The sequence below is a fragment of the Gadus macrocephalus genome, chromosome 7 (assembly GCF_031168955.1).
Source record: "Gadus macrocephalus chromosome 7, ASM3116895v1".
Classification (NCBI taxonomy): Eukaryota; Metazoa; Chordata; class Actinopteri; order Gadiformes; family Gadidae; genus Gadus; species Gadus macrocephalus.
In genome coordinates, this window is record NC_082388.1 from 12,595,879 (window position 1) to 12,617,465 (window position 21,587).

General features: G+C 44.1%; 3 protein-coding genes across 3 annotated transcripts in view; 1 reads left to right on the plus strand and 2 right to left on the minus strand.

The window, feature by feature from the left end:
* LOC132460874 (trafficking protein particle complex subunit 14-like) lies at nucleotides 1–18,992 on the plus strand. The gene is made up of 9 exons (XM_060055825.1): nucleotides 1–78; nucleotides 494–614; nucleotides 1,177–1,324; nucleotides 1,523–1,605; nucleotides 1,938–2,089; nucleotides 2,300–2,433; nucleotides 3,571–3,649; nucleotides 4,938–5,052; nucleotides 17,064–18,992. The coding sequence occupies exons 1-9, from the start codon at nucleotides 42–44 to the stop codon at nucleotides 17,218–17,220; spliced, it is 1,026 nt and encodes a 341-aa protein (XP_059911808.1). The 5' UTR covers nucleotides 1–41; the 3' UTR covers nucleotides 17,221–18,992.
* On the minus strand, nucleotides 5,737–7,978 carry LOC132460873 (uncharacterized). The gene has a single exon (XM_060055824.1). It carries the CDS (start codon nucleotides 7,673–7,675, stop codon nucleotides 6,632–6,634), a length of 1,044 nt encoding a protein of 347 aa, XP_059911807.1. The 5' UTR covers nucleotides 7,676–7,978; the 3' UTR covers nucleotides 5,737–6,631.
* The window catches only part of LOC132460870 (uncharacterized), a 22,346-nt gene continuing 6,495 nt past the window's right edge, over nucleotides 5,737–21,587 (minus strand). The window contains exon 2 of the mRNA XM_060055820.1: nucleotides 5,737–6,430. The gene's annotated coding sequence lies outside the window, so the exon portion shown is untranslated. The remainder of the gene's footprint in view (nucleotides 6,431–21,587) is intronic.

Sequence of the window (21,587 nt, forward strand, 5' to 3'; positions counted from 1 at the left end):
ACCACCCTGACCCTGCCTCGTCCGACCTGCGCTGTAAGCAGATGACCGTCTCGGGGAAGCACCTGACCGTGCTGAAGGGTAAGCAGCCGTCCTCTACACTCTGTTCTGCCGTCAGCCTCTTCAGAGTCCCTCTAGGATCCTTCTGACCTTTCCGTCACATTTACATTACATTTATGTTTAGCGCAATTAGCAGGCGCTTGTGTCCAAAGTGACTTACAATAAGTACATTTGTCAGAAGAAAGAGAAACAACAATATATCACAATCGGTACAGTAAGGAGTTCTTAGAACCAAGTGCAAAGCACCTACAATCGCTAGGATAACCCACTCCCTGTATACAGCAAAGATTCATTCCACTCATTCATTCACCTTCATTCCACACGTTGTCCTCACTGTGATCATGTGAGGTGAACGTGTGGCTGTAGGTTCAGTAGGACCTGTGTGCTTTCCCCGTCCCTCTGTAACCCTGCTGTGTGTTGTCATGGGGGGTCTCAGTGCTCAACGAGTCCTCCCAGGAGGAGGTGAGCGTGAGAGACGTCCGGATAATGCCCAACCTCAACTCCTCCTACCTGCCCATGATGCCCGACGGCTCGGTCATGCTGGTGGACAACGTGTGGTGAGCACGATGCTTCTAGTTAAAGATCCAAAATCATGCTTTTTGGGTTAATAATTGCATTTGGGGGTACTACTAGAATAGTGTTACATGACTGTATGTTAGAAATACCCCTTATTCGTCTTTAAAACTCTCTGTTGCGCTTTGCCCCGTGCGCCTCTAAATTCACTCCCCCGAGAAGTTGTTAACATTGCCAGGCTGCACTTCCACTGCAGTCTGACATCACACTATTGCGGAAGTATTGTTTGAGGGCAAACGAGCTGTTGTAATCTAGCAGACGCAAAATATATAAAAGCATACGTCATATACAACAGTCTAAGTCTAAAGCAAAGGGAAAGTCGAAATAGCATGATATCACCCCTTTAAGGGTGCTGTAGCTACGCTTTAAGAGGTATTATTGGAGTGTCATTTGTTAAAAATGGTATAGCCATCTGTAAGCTATTAGTGAGGGAAATGCTCTGTGAGAGTATCGGTTTTGAATTGCTTTCTTGCTCTTTTCTGCTCTCTTATCTTCTATCTTCTAATAATGGCAGAGCGTTCTAATAAAGGATCTATCTGTCTCCAGCCACCAGTCAGAAGAGGTAGGCATGGCCTCCTTCTGCAAGATGGAGAGCGCCACCTCCAGTTCACCCAGCATGCTCAGCACTCTGGAGGAACACGACTTCCTGTTTCAGCTGCACCTCAACGACTGTCCACAGGATGACTCCAAAGAGGTGGGATTGTGTCTGTGTCTGCACATGTGGAGAGAGAGAGAGAGAGAGAGAGAGAGAGAGAGAGAGAGAGAGAGAGAGAGAGAGAGAGAGAGAGAGAGAGAGAGAGAGAGAGAGAGAGAGAGAGAGAGAGAGAGAGAGAGAGAGAGTCTTACTGTGTGTTGATGTTCACCGTCTCTGTTGGCCTGGATGGATTCACAGGGGCTTGAGGTTCCCCTGGTCGCTGTGCTGCAGTGGTCCACGGCCAAGATGCCTTTCACCAACTGTATCTACACCCACTACAGGCATGTGGCCCCCAGTCCCCCAATAGGAACGGAGCTCTCTTTTACACTTGATTGACTGTAATGACCATAACGTTGTAATCCGACTAGATTTGATATTTATCTGTTGTAACGTATCAGTGATGGTTTTCGAAATAGTTCTAAATACATACACGAGGGACAGTATCTTCATGTTCGAAAATGAAATCTGTTTAGTGAGCATTATTGTTATATATTTACATCACAGATTTTATTTTTGTGTCTTTCGGTCGCTCCACTATTCAAGCCACATCGATGGCTCAAACTCTCAATTTAAGTATATTCCTGTTTTTTTTAAACAAGCTTCTGGTTGCCAGGTTACCCAGCCTCCGCCTGGACCGCCCTCGCTTCGTGATGACGGCCAGCTGCCCGAGCTCCGTCAGGGTGAAGGAGCACTTCAGGGTCAAGTACGTCCTGCTCAACAACCTGCAGGACTTCCTCGCCGTGAGACTGGTCTGGACACCGGACGGTACGGTGGACAAAGAGCAACATTCTGATTGATTTATAGATGATTGATACTAGACTAGTCCTGATCAGATTAGATGTCGTGAGATTGGGTAGGATTAGCTTGTACTGGATGGAATGTGTTGACGTTACTGAACACGACATGCTACATTAGACGACCGATGCCGTCAGGTCAGATGAGTGACCTGTGACCCTCCTGCTCCCGTCCGCTCAGGCCGGGGTCACTGTGATGCGGACCTGAGCGCCGTGGTGTGCCACACCCCCCTGAGTAACCTGGGCCACTGCCGCCGGGGCAGCACCCTGTCCTTCACCGTGGCCTTCCAGATCCTCAAGCCCGGCCTGTACGAGGTACCTAACCTCCCGCTGCCAGAGGCCACGTCCTGGATAAACACCTTCACAGATATGAGAGAGCGAGAAAGACTGAGTTTGAAAGACCAAGAAACTCCTGATCTGGGAACAGGCTTCATTTTATGTACCCAAAATGTGTGGATCCCTCATACATGCACGGACCAATCAGAACAGCCGTTGCATCGCTCCTTCTCCGTATTCTCAGTAGATTACACCTCGCTAGAATTGACCTCTTACACAATACAGTTACATCACATGAACAGCAGTGAGGTACTCTTTGATTGAAATCCACTTGTCACCTTAAAAAATGAACAGATATAAAACATAATAACCCACATGTACTTATGAGAGATTGTCTGCAAACCAACACAATCTTGAGTAAAGTAACATCAAAGAAAGTATAATCAAAGAGAAAAAGCCTCCACCACATATGAGTTAGCATAAAGCTGAGACATGCATGAGCACAATAACAATCACTTCTACTCAGACAGTAAGCATGTATTCAACTTTCTCAGACTGTCACACCACTGTGTGTGTGATTGTGGAATACGATCATAAGGCAGGCAGTGTTTGCCTCTAACTGTAGTATTATCTAGTTAACCTCAACATATTAAGTTTAAGTTAAGTGAGAGAAAGAATGAAGGAGGCTCATGAAGCCCTCCCTGTCTCTTCCTCTCCTGGTGAGCTGAGCCAGGTATAGAGAGGTCTAAAGCTTTAGGGGTCAACCTGGAGTCAGCCAGGCAAACAAGTTTCATCTCATTAGCGGCAGAATCTGTAAACTAGTAACACGTGTATGTTACACAGAATGTAGTCCTTTATTGATTTTTCTGTACATATTTCAATAATTTAGGCAAAATAATTCTTTATTTAAACCTATGGTAAATGTATCCCATGATCACTCAGAAATACAAATCACATGTACATTTGGAGTGTATAGAAAAGTAAAGTTAGAAATTGAGCAGTGAGAATAATTAACATGTTCACATATTCCCATAGTACAGTTTGTATGTGGAGACTATTATATGTGGAGTGTGCGGTTCTATGGAATAGACTGTTTCTCATATTTAATATAGACGAGTTTCTTTTCCATTCTCGAATGTGACCTAATGTGGTTCTCTGTCACCCCTTCCTCCTCAGCTGAGTCAGCACATGAAGCTGAAGCTGCAGTTCACCGCCTCAGTGACCAACCCGCCCCCTGATGCCCGCCCACTCTCACGTGAGAACCAATCATCTGAGCTTCTGCTCTGAATATTTGAGCTAGCATGTGGAATATACTGATTAGATGTGCATATATAGTCACTCCCAGTGGCTGGCTGGAGGGAAAAGATGGCAGGGGTAGCTTCCTCGATTGTGCAAATGTAGTGCGGGGCAAATGTGGGGCAAATGTAACTCCCCCCCCCCCCTCTTGGGGGGATACACAATTGACAAGCTAGATGCATTCCCTGATCCAATCATGGAAGAGATGCCCTGATTAGTCAGAAAGCTGGGAGCGTTCTATGTTCTTTATTGGCTCATACGGACGCAGACACACTAATTTGAAACAAAATCATTTCACTCACTAACAACTGAAGGATGGCCAGGGCCGTTGCACCAAATCCTGGGCCCCTATACAAGAGGTACTGATGGGCCCCCCTGCGCTGAATTGTTGACGTGGGGGCGGGGGGGGAAGGAGCAACTGTTGACGAGGGGGGGGGGGGGGGGGGGTGGAAGGAGCAATTGTTGACGGGGGGGGGGGGTGGAAGGAGCAATTGTTGACGGGGGGGGCCAAGTACTATGGGCTGGTAGTTAATTTTTTTTTTTTTTTGTGGGCCCCCCCTGGGCTGTGGGCCCCTAGAATCGTCATCACCTTTCACCCCTTTACGACGGCCCTGAGGATGGCTATGTCTAACAAATGACCCTCAAACGACAGCTCTTCAATCTTACATACATCACCTTTAAGTCGGCTGTCTTAAACAATCTGCCATCAGACACAAAATATTGGTTATGTCTCGTACTGATGATGTTTTTAACCCTTAATATGTCTTATTATGGCGTGGGGATGTTAAGAATATGCGGACGCCCTTTCAGTGTACCACATGTATATCGGTAAAGATATTCCACGCGTATAATAAGGCAGATCTAAAGCAATAAGGCAGATTAACATCTGCAACAGCAAACCTGACTCGCTAGTGTTTCCAGTTTACTTCGACATGGGGAAGAAAGCGTGTGACGGATGGATCGACCACTCAGAGTTCACTGAGCATTAATGCTGAGGATGAAACCCAGATGGAATTGGGAACGTCAACACTCCCTCTCCTCCCTGCTCTCTGGTCAAAGAAGCCATCTCTTTTACACACGTCAGCGGACTCCTCGGCTCAGTCTTCGTGGGGCTTCAGACCGCGGTCGAAGCGCAGACAGCTGCGGGCTGACGGGACCTTGGAGCGCCTCAGACTGTTGTTCCTCTTGCAGGCCCTTTGGGTGGAGGCGCTGTATATCTGACGGTGTGTCCATCCTCCCGGCTCTAGAGAAGAACAGCCCCTCCAGCCCGGCGGTGAGGGACCTGCTGGACCGCCACCAGGCCAGCCTGGGCCGCTCGCAGTCCTTCTCCCACCAGCAGCCGTCCCGCTCACACATCATGAGGTACGGCGTCCTGGCTGGAGGTATATCACTGCCCCCCCCCCGGGGGCTAGGGGGATTAGCCACTTAGCTTCTGTTTTACTAGATGGGGCTTCTGAGCATTGCTACTGTTGAATCGTTTCATTGGGAATGAAAAACACAGTCTCCTCCTTTAGTACCTCAGATAGTTTGTGGAGACGGCCTTAGACCTCGAGGTCTGTCGGGTTCTGAACCTCTCAGAGTTCTTTGCCTCTGTCGGGTTCCGAACCTCTCAGAGTTCAGACCCTCTGTCGGGTTCTGAACCTCTCAGAGTTCTGGGCCTCTGGCTAAAGCGGTCCTCTTTCATCAGAAGTTCTTTGAATGTTTCATGAAGATTTGTAAATACTAATACTTTGTAAATACTGGTGATGTACCAGTGTGGTGAAACTGTAAATAAGTCTTCTAATTCCTACCCATTTTCGGCAGAGAAAGAGCGATAGTTAGATAAAGGAAGACATCGAAGGAAATCTCTGCTTCTCCTTTCTTCGGCCTCATTTCATCAAGTTGGAAACATGTTATTAATCTAAAATTAATCGTTAGTTAACAGAGTTGCAGCCGAAGCACTTCTTACTGGTGAGGAGGAAGGGAAGTGATGAAAATGAATTTGTTTTAGGACACACACAAGTGTGTTTTGATAAAGCATGATCATTGCAAAGACACACACAGCGATTGACATAGCATCTTTAATGAGACAACAGTTGGATATTATTATAAGGTTTGAGGAATAAGAAATCAACACAATAAAGAAGTCAGGAGAATGCCAGGGCTATTCGAATACTAACTAACTTTAAACTTTTCAATTCGATAGAGAAATTAAGCTATCTATACGTGCAATTTAAACAAAGGCCTTTTAAAAAAGCAACATTCACATTTATATTTAGGGCATTTAGCAGACTTTTTTATCCAAAGTGACTTACAATGAGTAGAACATTTGTCAAAAGGTGAAACAATATATAACTGACGGTACAGGAAGGAAGTTCATAGAACCAAGTGCAAAGCACTAACAATTGCTAGGTGAACCCATTCCCGTATACAACAAAGTAACAATGTTAACAAGGTTATATAATTTGTACGATATATCATTTTGTATTATTAAGAGTTTCGGATTATATAATTTTTTGTAAGTTCATACAGAAATCCCAACTAAAAGTTGGAATAGCAAGACTTGAAGATGACTGTTCATTTGCAACAACAAAAACAAGAACTATAACGTAATGTCAGGCTTCTGTTTTGCATGGCTAGAAATATTAATATGATACTCTTTACATCAAACAGAATTATCTATTCACAGCTTTTGGGATAAGGAAGTATTTACAATTAAACTTCCACTTCTGATTTAATTTGAATTTATACATTTTTAATTCTAGTCAAGATCTTTAAACCATAATCCATTGGTTATATGATTTTATTCATATTTAGCAATGTGCAACTTTTTTGAAAACCTTTCTTAAAACTCTTCTACAGGAAGTTATTATTCTTTCTCTGATATCCTGTGAGCCATAAAACAATCCACAGACCACCAGTAACACAACGCTCAAACATCACAAGCTGCTTTGGATTTTGTTTACCTGCATGAATGCTCAGGGAGGTTAGCGGGGGGCTTTGAAACGGTGGAATAGGTGACTGTGTCATCCCCCTCACCGCCCCCCTCCTCCACACTGGGGGGCCGGGCCTTCCCACTACCAGTCCTGTGTTCAATGGAGGCGTAGAGCAGACCCCCGTCCGGCTCACCCTGGTCATAGGACAGGCGTTGGGTGGGCTCCCCCTGCCCCGGGGACCCCATCGTGTCGGGGTCTTCTGCACACATTGGGGGGCTCTGCTTGTTTCCTGTGCTCTTCTTGCGTCTGAGTACCAGAACAGCAACAATCAGAACCAGTAGCACTGTACCCACCGCTACAGCCAGGTAGATGAAGTGATCCTTAGAGGTAGAGGGGCCCGTACCCCCAGGGGCCCCGGAGGTGATGTTAGTTTTTCTGTGAATGTTCTGATCCTTTGAAGCAAAGTCAACTGATGTCTTTTCTACGCCGTCTTTCATCAGGAGGCAGCGGAGCCCTGCGCTGTCGAGGGGTTGTGTGTTCGGCCGACGGGCAACACATTGCCCCCGCGTCTCCTGCTCACTCATCTGGTCGCTTGTCTCCTGGTCTGACCATCTCAGACTGACACCCCTACATGCTCCGTGTACAGAACACTTGAAGTCGTCCCCCTGAGTGATCCCAGAGAGAACAGAGAGATTAATGGTTTCATCCTCTCCATGTTGGTTTCCATTTGAATCGTACTGCCGACAAGTGTAGTGTCCAGCGTCTCCAACGGTAATATTGCTGATATTCAGAAAACAGTCAGGCTGCAAACTCAGTCTTGAGGCTTTGGATCCACTGAGATCTTGTCTCAAACCTCCTTTAGCCACTAACTCGATTGACCCCGATCCGTCTCTGCTGTAGATCCATGTGACCGAGGAGCATCGTTGGTAGCCAATGATCACGTTGTTACACTGCAGGGTCACTGAATCACCAACTCTTTTATAAATGTAAGTCGGATCTGGAGCTTGTACCGACACAACAACACAACACAAACTACTAAATGACAGTACATACCAGTTGAAATCAGCCATGCCTATGTCCTTTCACTGTCTCTGTCACTCTGTGGTATTTCTTTTTTTTAAGCTCCTTTTAACCCGTAGAAAGAGGAACCGTGTGTTGATGAGGTAATTGCATTTCCTAATAACGATGGTGGGTGAATGTTGTTATCATTGGTGTAAACCCGGCAACTGTCCCGGATATTCAGGGAGCCGACCCCAAACCTACTCCGCATGCTTTGGATTGAGCTGTCTTTGACTTTTCACGTTTCCAGACCGCTTATTTTGTTTCTGCTAGTGCAGCCGCAGTCTGCACTAGCAGAAAGGAGAGTGACACGACAGACTTCAGCCATCTTAGATCTAACTGAGGGATCTCTCAGCTTCTGTCTCAGTTTATCTTCTTCTCAGTCGTCCCATATGTCCTAGCATCCCAATTCCTCCTAACATTGAAATAATCAGACGTTATTTCTAGTTCTCTGAGGTACAAGAAGTTCATGTGGAACAAGCCAGTGAGCGTTTCTATTGTTCTGTTGAGGTTTACACAGTCTGATGGTTTCCCACGTCTCCGACTAGACTACACAACCCTGTGAGAGTGTTAGATTACAAAGAGACATGGGAGATGTAGTAGTTGAATTCCATCAAGTATGAAGCAAACTGCTATTTCCAAAGCCAAAGCTAATAACTGAGGTGAAACAATTTGGAAGTGGAAGTCAATTATATTTTTTCATATTTTTAATGGGAACGAATGAAATCTGTGTCCAGAGATACCAAGAAAGAAAGAAAAAGATGTGATATCATGTTGGCTCTTCCCGTATCTCGCGTGTTAGCAAGTTCCTCTTTCACTCAACATAGAATCATATCACATATACAATCAAGGTATGATCATAAGGGTTCCTGGTGCAACATGCAGTTATTGGTCATTTCTCTAAACGATATTAAAATGCTGCTATTCTGTGTTTCTATTCCTGTGTGTGTGGGTGTGTGCGTGCGTGTCTGTTTGCGTGTGCGTGCATACGCAAATAGACACGCATGCAGACACCACGCACCTACGTTCGTGTGTGCGTGTTTCTGTCTGCGTGTGTCTGTGTCCGCGTGCGTGTGTCTGTGTGCGTGTGTCTGTGTCCGTGTGCGTGTGTCTGTGTTTCTGTGTGCGTGTGTCTGTGTCCGTGTCCGTGTGCGTGTGTCTGTGTTTCTGTGTGCGTGTGTCTGTGTCCGTGTGCGTGTGTCTGTGTTTCTGTGTGCGTGTGTCTGTGTCCGTGTGCGTGTGTCTGTGTTTCTGTGTGCGTGTGTCTGTGTCCGTGTGCGTGTGTCTGTGTTTCAGTGTGCGTGTGTCTGTGTCCGTGTGCGTGTGTCTGTGTTTCTGTGTGCGTGTGTCTGTGTCCGTGTGCGTGTGTCTGTGTTTCTGTGTGCGTGTGTCTGTGTTCGTGTGTGCGTGTTTCTGTGTGCGTGTGTCTGTGTCCGTGTGTGCGTGTGTCCTGTCGGGGTTCTGGACCAATGTCAGGTTCTGGACCTCTGTTGGTTTCTGGGCCTTTGGTTCTGGACCTCTGGTTCTGGACCTCAGGTTCTAGACCTCTGCTTCTGGACCTCTGTCAGGTTGTGGGCCTCTGCTTCTAGACCTCTGGTTCTGGACCTCTGTCAGGTTCCTGACCTCTATCAGGTTCTGGACCTCTGGCTAAAGCGGTCCACTGATGTCTGATGTTAGCAACCCTGTCTCGTCAAAATTACGTTCCCATAGAACTATTCGGCATTCTCAATTACGTTTGTCATAAAACGTATTTTGTCCGCGATTACGTTTTATTGAACGTATTGCAAATACGTTCGTCCTCAGCCTATTTTTTGCCATTCATTAACCTCTAGGATTATGTTTGGTTGAAACGTATCCCAGATAGGTTAAATGTCAACGTATAGCACATTATTGTCATTAAGGCATATCTTCCTTTCAGGGAACGTTTCATTTAACGTATTTTGTCTGAAAAATGTATCTTGGCCGTGAATACGTTTTATTGAACATATCGCAAATACGTTCGTTGTCAGCCTATTGTTTTGCCATTTATTAACCTCTAGGATTATGTTTGGTTGAAACGCATTCCAAATATGTTAAATGTCAACGTATAGCACATTATTGTCATTAAGGCATATTTCCCTTTCGGGAAACGTTTAATTTAACGTTATTTTGTCCCTGATTACGTCTTATTGAACATATTGCAAATAGGTTCGTTCTCAACATTTTTGTTGTTATTTATTTAAGCTACCTCTTGGATTACAGGCTACATTTAATTGAAACGTATCCTTAATAGGCTACGTTAAATTTCGATAACACATTATTGTCAGCATATAGGCATAGGTCTACCTCTCGGGGAAGCGTACGTTTGATTGTAATGTTAATAGTCCAACGTTATATCAACATGTCACAAGAGGAGAAATTAGCTGCTGACGGGGTAACTGTAGGAGCGGGGGTTGCTTGGTTGATTTCTTTATCTAGGGCTATAGCTGTGGTCAAAGCGGGAAGTGTGCGTTGTCTGGGCGGCTGCCTGAACTGAGCTGCAGGAAATTATGTTCACACGTTTCTTCATTCATTCATGAAGGCTATACCGGTGAACGGTGACGTCAGACTCACGCCCACCTACAAACCAATCAATGTCCAGTATCAGCCTGTCCTCTCGGAAAATACGACCACGTTGGTTTGTTCCGCCACAGATTACGACCCATTGGAATTTATCCAAAACGAGCGAACGAGGCCCTCTACATGTGCGGGCAACCCTTTCTCATCAAAATTACGTTCCCAGAGAACTATTCGGCATTCTCAATTACGTTTGTCTAAAAAACGTATTTTGTCCGTGATTACGTTTTATTGAACATATTGTAATGACCTCGCAGGTGACATAACGATGTCGAGTCATTAGTAATTGAAGGAACTTTTAATGGACCAAAACCAGGTCACTGAAACCCGTAACCAACGGCAGAAATCCCACCCAAAACAAACCCCGGTTACCCCGGCAACCCCCAACACGGTCTCACTCACGTGCAGGCCCCCACCCTCGTGTTCTTCCAAGGCCCTCCCCCAGCTGACCTAATGATTCGCCCTCACACTGATTGACAAGAAGAACATTACAATACATGCACACACAGAACAACTGGCATAACGGACAACGAAATACAATGCAACACATAACACAAAAACAATTTAATTGCCCCAGGGTCGCTACAATATCGTAAACACGAATTCGTTCTCAGCCTATTTTTGCCATTTATTTACCGTGTTACTATGGCAGAATAAAGAATAAATTCATGCATTATCATTCAACTTGAACATGTGTTTTTACAGTATAGAGTGGTGGAGAGGGATGACGTATCGACAATAATGAACACACGAACAATGTTAATAGAACAACACGCAACCACATAACATCCCGAACCCATTAACCCCACTTAATCCTAACAACAAAACAAGTTAACAAAAGCCCCATTTGTCAACTGAGAACCCCAATTCCCAGAATCCCCCGCGGCTCCGGAACACGGCGTAGCTCATATTAATCTTTATTATCTGAATGGGAAATGCAATATTTTAGGACAGATACACCATTAAACGCGTTTCTAATGACATTTCTAGCGAGAAATGTACATTTTCCTTACATAATCTTCAGTCAGTGAATGTGTATGATCTTTATTAATCTTTATTATCTGAATGGGAAATGCAATATTTTAGGACCGATTCACCGTTAAACGTGTTTCTAATAACATTTCTAGCGAGAAATATACTTTTTACTTGCATAATCTTCAGTCAGTGATTGTGTCTGATCTTTAGTTTTATAGTTATTAGGATTTGATCGGCTCGCTCGCATGTTTCAACGACGTCAGGTTGCTTTCGCTAAACTAGCAGCTCACGTGCTTCCTGCGTTTGTGTTATTAAACTGTTACTTTATGTAACTTTTAATGATATCATCTTGTTAGAAACACGTATATCTGCCCAGTCGCCAAAAGCATACCTACGTTGACAGTGTACGTTTCGTGAACACTGGATTACGTCGCATTTCAACATAAAATAGCGTGTTATACACACACACACACGCACGCACACGCACAGACACACACACACACAAGCACATACAAGCACACACACGCACGCACAGACACACAGTCACAGACACACACACACACACACACACGCACACGGTGCATTTCGCTGCTAAAACAACAACAAAAAAATATTCCCTCAAATAGTATTACTTTCAAAACGTTGGCCAAAATGGCCAATAATATCATTTTTTATTTGGGATGGTTCTAGGACATTTTGGGTGGATTTTGAACGGTATGTGGGGGGCACGTTTTTTGCAGGACCTGGCAACCCTGCGCTGTTGCCCGAGATCTGGATCCACCCCGGCGTGGTGCCGTCTCCTTTTGACCTTTTGACCCCAGACTTCTGGGGGAATAGCTGAATCAATTCATTAGTCAATCAGAAGCATGTAAATATCTTCACGGTGGCGTAAGAGGACGAACAAGGTGTCCTTCAACATCTACGCTTCCAGGCGATTGCAACGGTGCCACACATGAGCATATTCGAACATGTTTAATGGTAGTAATTAGCTGTCGAAATTGGAGGCCTTAATCAATACTGAGCAGCTATTGATTTGCTTCCCGATAAAGATTAGTCACAAATGACATGTTATTTAGCATCTACACGTTGAGCTGAGTCCAATGACACCAAGAACGACACTCTAGCTAATGGTAACATGTATTTTACATGGTACACCTAGGTCTAGGACATGATCTCGGTGTAGCAAGAGGCCGAGCTTGATCTCATTGGACTCAGCTTAACGTGTAGATGCTAATTAACATGTAATTTGTCAAAAATCTCCATCGGGAAGCAAATCTATAGCTGGTCATTATTGATAAAGGCCTCCAAAATCGACAGCTAATTACTACCCCGAAACATATTCGAATATGATCATGTGTGGCACTGTTGCAATCGTCTCGAAACGTAGATGTCAAAGGACACCTTGTTTGCTCTGTTGCACCACCGGGAAGATATTTTCATACTTCTAATGGATTGATTCATATTTGAAGGTTCTCGGAGTGAGACTTTAAGTGGCTGCAGCAGAAGTGTTGAGACGAAAGATGATATCAAGAGATTTATAGAATATTCCCATTCACATTATGATTCTTCGTCGTAACATCCGACCAAACATCCTTTACATTCACAGAGCGAAGATTATGAAAGTCCAGGCTCAGCAAGTGCTCCATCTCGTTGCACCTGCACCCAGCGGCTCGCTTGCAAGATTTTGGCCTGAAGTTCTTCCCAGACCTATACCCTAACAGTCCAATATGCATATCTGAGAATCAGGCCTCTCTTCAATAATGACAAAATGTAATGAGAGAAATACAGATTCACTTTTTGTTATCTCATAAGCGGCGTGGTGCCGGCTCCTTTTGACCTTTTGACCCCAGACTTCAAAGAGGTGGCCACAGGTCAGCGCTGTCTACACACATTAAGCCACAAATGTACACCTCCATCCCGCAAAAAATGGGGCCTAGAAACTAACCTCTGTCTTATGTACTTATGTACAGCTAATTACTACCATTAAACATGTTCGAATATGCTCATGTGTGGCACCGTTGCAATCGCCTGGAAGCGTAGATGTTGAAGGACACCTTGTTCGTCCTCTTACGCCACCGTGAAGATATTTACATGCTTCTGATTGACTAATGAATTGATTCAGCTATTCCCCCAGAAGTCTGGGGTCAAAAGGTCAAAAGGAGACGGCACCACGCCGGGGTGGATCCAGATCTCGGGCAACAGCGCAGGGTTGCCAGGTCCTGCAAAAAACGTGCCCCCCACATACCGTTCAAAATCCACCCAAAATGTCCTAGAAGCATCCCAAATAAAAAATGATATTATTGGCCATTTTGGCCAACGTTTTGAAAGTAATACTATTTGAGGGAATATTTTTTTGTTGTTGTTTTAGCAGCGAAATGCACCGTGTGCGTGTGTGTGTGTGTGTGTGTGTCTGTGACCGTGTGTCTGTGCGTGCGTGTGTGTGCTTGTATGTGCTTGTGTGTGTGTGTGTCTGTGCGTGTGCGTGCGTGTGTGTGTGTGTATAACACGCTATTTTATGTTGAAATGCGACGTAATCCAGTGTTCACGAAACGTACACTGTCAACGTAGGTATGCTTTTGGCGACTGGGCAGATATACGTGTTTCTAACAAGATGATATCATTAAAAGTTACATAAAGTAACAGTTTAATAACACAAACGCAGGAAGCACGTGAGCTGCTAGTTTAGCGAAAGCAACCTGACGTCGTTGAAACATGCGAGCGAGCCGATCAAATCCTAATAACTATAAAACTAAAGATCAGACACAATCACTGACTGAAGATTATGCAAGTAAAAAGTATATTTCTCGCTAGAAATGTTATTAGAAACACGTTTAACGGTGAATCGGTCCTAAAATATTGCATTTCCCATTCAGATAATAAAGATTAATAAAGATCATACACATTCACTGACTGAAGATTATGTAAGGAAAATGTACATTTCTCGCTAGAAATGTCATTAGAAACGCGTTTAATGGTGTATCTGTCCTAAAATATTGCATTTCCCATTCAGATAATAAAGATTAATATGAGCTACGCCGTGTTCCGGAGCCGCGGGGGATTCTGGGAATTGGGGTTCTCAGTTGACAAATGGGGCTTTTGTTAACTTGTTTTGTTGTTAGGATTAAGTGGGGTTAATGGGTTCGGGATGTTATGTGGTTGCGTGTTGTTCTATTAACATTGTTCGTGTGTTCATTATTGTCGATACGTCATCCCTCTCCACCACTCTATACTGTAAAAACACATGTTCAAGTTGAATGATAATGCATGAATTTATTCTTTATTCTGCCATAGTAACACGGTAAATAAATGGCAAAAATAGGCTGAGAACGAATTCGTGTTTACGATATTGTAGCGACCCTGGGGCAATTAAATTGTTTTTGTGTTATGTGTTGCATTGTATTTCGTTGTCCGTTATGCCAGTTGTTCTGTGTGTGCATGTATTGTAATGTTCTTCTTGTCAATCAGTGTGAGGGCGAATCATTAGGTCAGCTGGGGGAGGGCCTTGGAAGAACACGAGGGTGGGGGCCTGCACGTGAGTGAGACCGTGTTGGGGGTTGCCGGGGTAACCGGGGTTTGTTTTGGGTGGGATTTCTGCCGTTGGTTACGGGTTTCAGTGACCTGGTTTTGGTCCATTAAAAGTTCCTTCAATTACTAATGACTCGACATCGTTATGTCACCTGCGAGGTCATTACAATATGTTCAATAAAACGTAATCACGGACAAAATACGTTTTTTAGACAAACGTAATTGAGAATGCCGAATAGTTCTCTGGGAACGTAATTTTGATGAGAAAGGGTTGCCCGCACATGTAGAGGGCCTCGTTCGCTCGTTTTGGATAAATTCCAATGGGTCGTAATCTGTGGCGGAACAAACCAACGTGGTCGTATTTTCCGAGAGGACAGGCTGATACTGGACATTGATTGGTTTGTAGGTGGGCGTGAGTCTGACGTCACCGTTCACCGGTATAGCCTTCATGAATGAATGAAGAAACGTGTGAACATAATTTCCTGCAGCTCAGTTCAGGCAGCCGCCCAGACAACGCACACTTCCCGCTTTGACCACAGCTATAGCCCTAGATAAAGAAATCAACCAAGCAACCCCCGCTCCTACAGTTACCCCGTCAGCAGCTAATTTCTCCTCTTGTGACATGTTGATATAACGTTGGACTATTAACATTACAATCAAACGTACGCTTCCCCGAGAGGTAGACCTATGCCTATATGCTGACAATAATGTGTTATCGAAATTTAACGTAGCCTATTAAGGATACGTTTCAATTAAATGTAGCCTGTAATCCAAGAGGTAGCTTAAATAAATAACAACAAAAATGTTGAGAACGAACCTATTTGCAATATGTTCAATAAGACGTAATCAGGGACAAAATAACGTTAAATTAAACGTTTCCCGAAAGGGAAATATGCCTTAATGACAATAATGTGCTATACGTTGACATTTAACATATTTGGAATGCGTTTCAACCAAACATAATCCTAGAGGTAAATGAATGGCAAAAAATAGGTTGACAACGAACGTATTTGCGATATGTTCAATAACACGTATCCACAGCCAAGATACGTTTTTTTCAGACAAAATACGTTAAATGAAACGTTCCCTGAAAGGGAGATATGCCTTAATGACAATAATGTGCTATACGTTGACATTTAACCTATCTGGGATACGTTTCAACCAAACATAATCCTAGAGGTTAATAAATGGCAAAAAATAGGCTGAGGACGAACGTATTTGCAATACGTTCAATAAAACGTAATCGCGGACAAAATACGTTTTATGACAAACGTAATTGAGAATGCCGAATAGTTCTCTGGGAACGTAATTTTGACGAGACAGGGTTGGATGTTAGAGACCCACTGCAGTCGGGTTCCACCACAGACCAATAGAGTAAAACGTCCGCTTTCATCAGAAGTTCTTTGAATGTTTGGTGAAGATTTGTAAATACTTTTCCTGGTGGTGTACCAGTCTGGTGAAACTGTTAATCTGTCAAGTCTTCTAATTCTTACCCATGTTTGGCAGAGAACGACAGATAGTTAGATACAGAAAGACAAAGAAGGAACTCTCTGCTTCTCCTTTCTTCAGCCTAATTTTATCATGTTGAAACATGTCAACATCTAAAAATATTCGTTACTTAACAGAGTTGCATTCAAAGCACTTCTTACTGGTGAGGAGGAAGGGAAATAATGAAAATGAATTCATTTTAGGACACACGACACGAGTGTGGTTTGATAAAGCCTGATCATGGGAAAGAGACAGAGGGATTTACATAGCATCTTTAATGAGACAACGGTTGTATATTATTTTAAGGTTTTAGGAATAAGAAATCAATACAACAAAGAAGTCAGGCGAATGGCCGGCTACAGCGGCTATTCGAATTCTAACTAACTTTACACTTTTCAATTGGATGGAGAAAGGGAGCTATCTCTAGGTGCAATTCATGTAAAGGCCTTTAAAATAAGTTACAATGTTAACAGGGTTATATCATTTGTACGATATATCATTTTATATTATCATTGGGATACATTTTTCCACGACAGTAAATTACAAGAATCAGTTAAGTTTCTGATTATATATTTTCATTTAAAGTTCATTTAAAGTTCAGTTCATACAGAAATCCCAACTAAAAGTTGGATTTCACACATACAATCAGGGTGTCATCATAAGGGTTTCTGGTGCAACATGCAGTTCTTGTTTTTTGCTCTAAAATATATAAAAATACTGCCTCTCGTCTATCCCTGTGTGTGCGTCTCTGTGTGCACGTGCCTGTGTGCATGTGTCTGTGTGGGTGCGTGTCTGTGTGCGTGTTCTTGTGTGCAGGACGGGCAGTGCCATGGAGCGGCGCGCTATAACCCCTCCTGTGGGCTCCCCCGTGGGGAGACCGCTGTACCTGCCCCCCCCAGACAAGGCGCTGCTCTCCCTGGACAAGATCGCCAAGAGAGAGTGCAAGGTCCTGGTGCTGGAGCCCATCTGCTGAGAGACGGACGGGGGGAGGAGGAGAGCGCTGGAGCGAGAGAGAGAGAGACGGGGAAACAGGAGTTAAACAGGAAGTAGATTGAGGGACCGAAGGCAAAATAGCAGAATACATATCATCAAGTACAAAGTGTACACAAGTAACTGCTAGGTGGGGAAAATAGACAAAAGGTCATATTGAGTTGGTTTAACACAAGAGAACAGGAGATGACATCTAGGGATTCAGCAAAGCGTTGTTAAACAGAACAGTCCTTAACTAAAGACTGTCCAACGGGACAGTCCTTAACTAGATAATGTTCAAGAGCACAGTCCTTAACTATGGACTGTCCAACAGGACAGTCCTTCACTAAAGACAAAGGCTGTGTCTCAATGGTGAGGAGGCTTCCTATAACCTCAGGACCTATAAAGGGAAAGTCCTTGTTAGGGAGCTACTTTGTGAAAGTACTTGAATGAGGCTGCAGATTAGCAGCACCTGACAACCCAAAAATTCACTTTGGCCGTTTGTGTCTATTTACTGAAGGTCCAAGTCCCTATGCTAGCTGTTCATATACAGTTCTCTTGAAATAATGAAGCAACAATAACCTAACATGTTCGATAGACAAATATGTAATCATGCCTTGACGTGATAATTGTGATAATTTAAAAGACAAATTCCTTGTGCCGCATGGTCTCAGGGGATATCCTCCACCGACCGAGTAGCCTTCCCACGCTTCCTTGAAGCTTGCCCTAACCTGGCACCTAGGTAGGATGTTTCCTCTGCTTCTTACTGTATTGGAATCTACATCGCAACTCAGCAACTCAGACACAGAGAAAGTGTGGGCTACCCTTTCCAAGCTGCTGCTCACCAGCAGGAAGGAGAACCATCAAGTGAGCTCAGGAGATTGACCTGTTCCTAACGCTGGTCCCCCCTGAACCCAGACATCCCTAGGACATGAGGAGGCTCTGAGAACACATTTTGTAGAAGGTGTCTTGATCGGCCCCAACCCAGAAGACATCCACTAATTAGTAGAACACTGTGATCCACTAATTAGTAGAACGCTGTGATCCACTAATTAGTAGAACACTGTGATCCACTAATTAGTAGAATGCTGTGATCCACTAATTAGTAGAACACTGTGATCCACTAATTAGTAGAACACTGTCATCCACTAATTAGTAAAACACTATTATCCACTAATCATGAAACACTATGGATAGATTGAAACAGCCAAATCAATGTTGAACATTCAGCAACAAGAGGCATGAGATAAGATTTTTTTTATTAATTAATTGAATCATGTATTTACTTGTATTATTATTTATATATTTATTTATATTATACTTTATTTATTAATAAACAATCATTATAGAGAACTGCTTAACTTTATTTTGTGAGATTTTGTAGGATTTCTGAAGGTGAGCTGAGGGTTTAAATGGCCGCCTTTTACAACCTTTGATGTCTTTCAGAAAGTATTGAGGGTAACATACATGTTGAACGACGTGCTTGTGTTACCAGATGTATTATTAAGCTGGAGTTGACTCTCCGAAGCTCTCGTGTACTGTCCATGAGAGCTGCCACCACCTTACTGGCAACATAACATAATTGACATGTTATGCCAATAGGAGGTTAAAGTATTGTACTTTGTGCAGCATTCAATAGTGTTGTTATATCATTTTTAGACAAATGTCTGATCATATAAAAACAAGTGAATGAAAGCAGAACAAATGCTGAATGGAGAACTGTCTGTTCCTCTTGTCAACTGACGATTCAGTTGTAAATATACACATTTCATTCAACACCTGGTGTTTTTATTTCATTCGTCATACCACCCAAACCATCATGAACAGCTACCATTCAACTGAACTCATACCATAATTTTCCTTCTTTATCTTTAGTGTTTCAATGCGTCTAGATCTTGGTCCTCAAGCTCATCCCTACCAAAAGGGTAGCAGTCCACCTTGTAAGAAACTATATACCACACATAATATATACTACATGGAGATTGCATTTCGAAAATAAATCCTACAAATGGGTGTACTGTATGTTTACTCTGAATATCCTCCTTAAAAAGACTCTTGGGGCCCTATCTTGCACCTGTGTGCAGGGCCGTCGGAGTGCGGGTATAAGGTGGACAGTTGAGGGGCGGTCCAAGGCAGAGGGGGGCCTATGGGAATAAATGATCTATATATATATTGCTTTAGGATTTTCTACTACCCCCTAGCGGTGGGAGTCGCACACTGCGTCAGTGGCCAATTGCCGCTAGGCTACGTTTCCCCCCTTCCCCGTCAATAATTCTGCGCAGGGGGCTGGTAGGGGGAATTTGGGGGGGGGGGGGGGGCATCAGTACCTCTTGTATACAGGGCCCAGAATTTGGTGCTACGGCCCTGCCTGTGTCTGTGTGTGTGTGGGGGGGGGGGTGGATGTGTGTGAGGGGTGGATGTGTGTGTGTGTGGTGGATGTGTGTGTGAGCAGGTGATGGTTACAGTGTGGAAGAAGGAAGCAGAGAATGCAGAGGTGGAGGAGCAGGGCTACCTGAGCATCCTCCAGCAGCGGGTCCCCACACACACACCTTCAGACACGACCTCAACACCTTTAAAGCACAGGGTGACACACACACACACACACACACACACACACACACACACACACACACACACACACACACACACACACACACACACACACATCCAACCTGACACACATGCACCCCCATACACACACATCCTTCCCCAAACACACACGCATACACGCACCCCAACATCTATCCTCCCCATGCACTCACATCCACCCACGCACATCCACGTGTGTTTACGCAAGATTCAACACACGGTTCCATTCACCCTCAAAATAGTAAAGCCCAGTTAACTCTTGACGTTTTTCAAACAGACCTGTGAATATTACCCCCCCCCCCCCCCCCCCCCCCGCCACTGCTCCGGTCTAAAACATGTGTCGATTTCACCGGACAGAAAGTGCACCAATAGGTCAAAGCCACCCTTGGCGGAAATGAGGTACTTCATGCATTACATTATGCCTGTGTAAGATAAGTGGAGCACAATGTCAACTTTAAGTTGAAACAAATAACAAGAAGAATAACCGTTAAACTAATGATGGCAAAAATAAGGACTTTAAAAAAAATAAATGGGGGATTTACTTATCTAATAGACACTATTCTCACATAAGCAGCCGTCCTCTACACTCGGTTCTGCCGTCAGCCTCTTCAGAGACCCCTCCTGACCTTTCTGTTACATTTACATTGCATTTATGTTTAGTGCATTTAGCAGGCGCTTGTGTCCAAAGCGACTTACAATAAGTACATTTGTCAGAAGAAAGAGAAACAACAATATTTCACTGTCGGTACAGTAAGGAGTTCTTAGAACCAAGTGCAAAGCACCTACAATCGCTAGGATAACCCACTCCCTGTATACAGCAAAGATTCATTCCACTCATTCATTCACCTTCATTCCACACTTTGTCCTCACTGTGATCATGTGAGGTGAACGTGTGGCTGTAGGTTCAGTAGGACCCGTGTGCTTTCCCCGTCCCTCTGTAACCCTGCTGTGTGTTGTCATGGGGGGTCTCAGTGCTCAACGAGTCCTCCCAGGAAGAGGTGAGCGTGAGGGACGTCCGGATAATGCCCAACCTCAACTCCTCCTACCTGCCCATGATGCCCGACGGCTCGGTCATGCTGGGTGGACAACGTGTGGTGAGCACGATGCTTCTAGTTAAAGATCCAATATCATGCTTTTTGGGGTTAATAATTGCATTTGGGGGTACTACTAGAATAGTGTAAAATGACTGTATGTTAGAAATATCCCTTATTATTCTCACACTGTTTCAGCGTCTTTCAAAAAAGTTCTGTTTAACACCCCTGTTGCCTTAAGGCCCCCCTCCCGAGTAGCCCAGTCTGCTGTGATTGGTCAGCACACCCACTCTGTTGCGCTTTGTCGAACGCTTTGCCCGTGCGAGCGTCTCTAAATTCACTCCCCCCGAGAAGTTGTTAACATTGCGAGGCGCGACTTCTGCACTTCCACTGCAGTCTGACGTCACACTATTACGGAAGAAAAGTTTGAGGGCAAACGAGCTGTTGTAGTCTAGCAGACGCAAAACATATAAAAGCATACGTCATATACAACAAAGCAAAGGGAAAGTCGAAATATCATGATATCTCTAAGGGTGCTGTAGCTATGCTTTAAGAGGTATTATTGGGTTGTCATTTGTTAAAAATGGTATAGGCATCTGTAAACTATTAGTGAGGGAAATGCTCTGTGAGAGTATCGGTTTTGAATTGCTTTCTTGCTCTTTTCTGCTCTCTTATCTTTTATCTTCTAATAACGGCAGAGCGTTGTAATAAAGGATCTATCTGTCTCCAGCCACCAGTCAGAAGAGGTAGG

Coding starts and splice junctions, on each gene's coding strand:
- LOC132460873 (XM_060055824.1), bottom strand. CDS start 7,675: ATGGCTGATTTCAACTGGTATGTACTGTCATTTAGTAGTTTGTGTTGT.
- LOC132460874 (XM_060055825.1), top strand. CDS start 42: ATGACCGTCTCGGGGAAGCACCTGACCGTGCTGAAGG. Junction 79..493: donor GCACCTGACCGTGCTGAAGG/GTAAGCAGCCGT, acceptor GGGGGGTCTCAG/TGCTCAACGAGTCCTCCCAG. Junction 1,606..1,937: donor TGTATCTACACCCACTACAG/GCATGTGGCCCC, acceptor TCTGGTTGCCAG/GTTACCCAGCCTCCGCCTGG.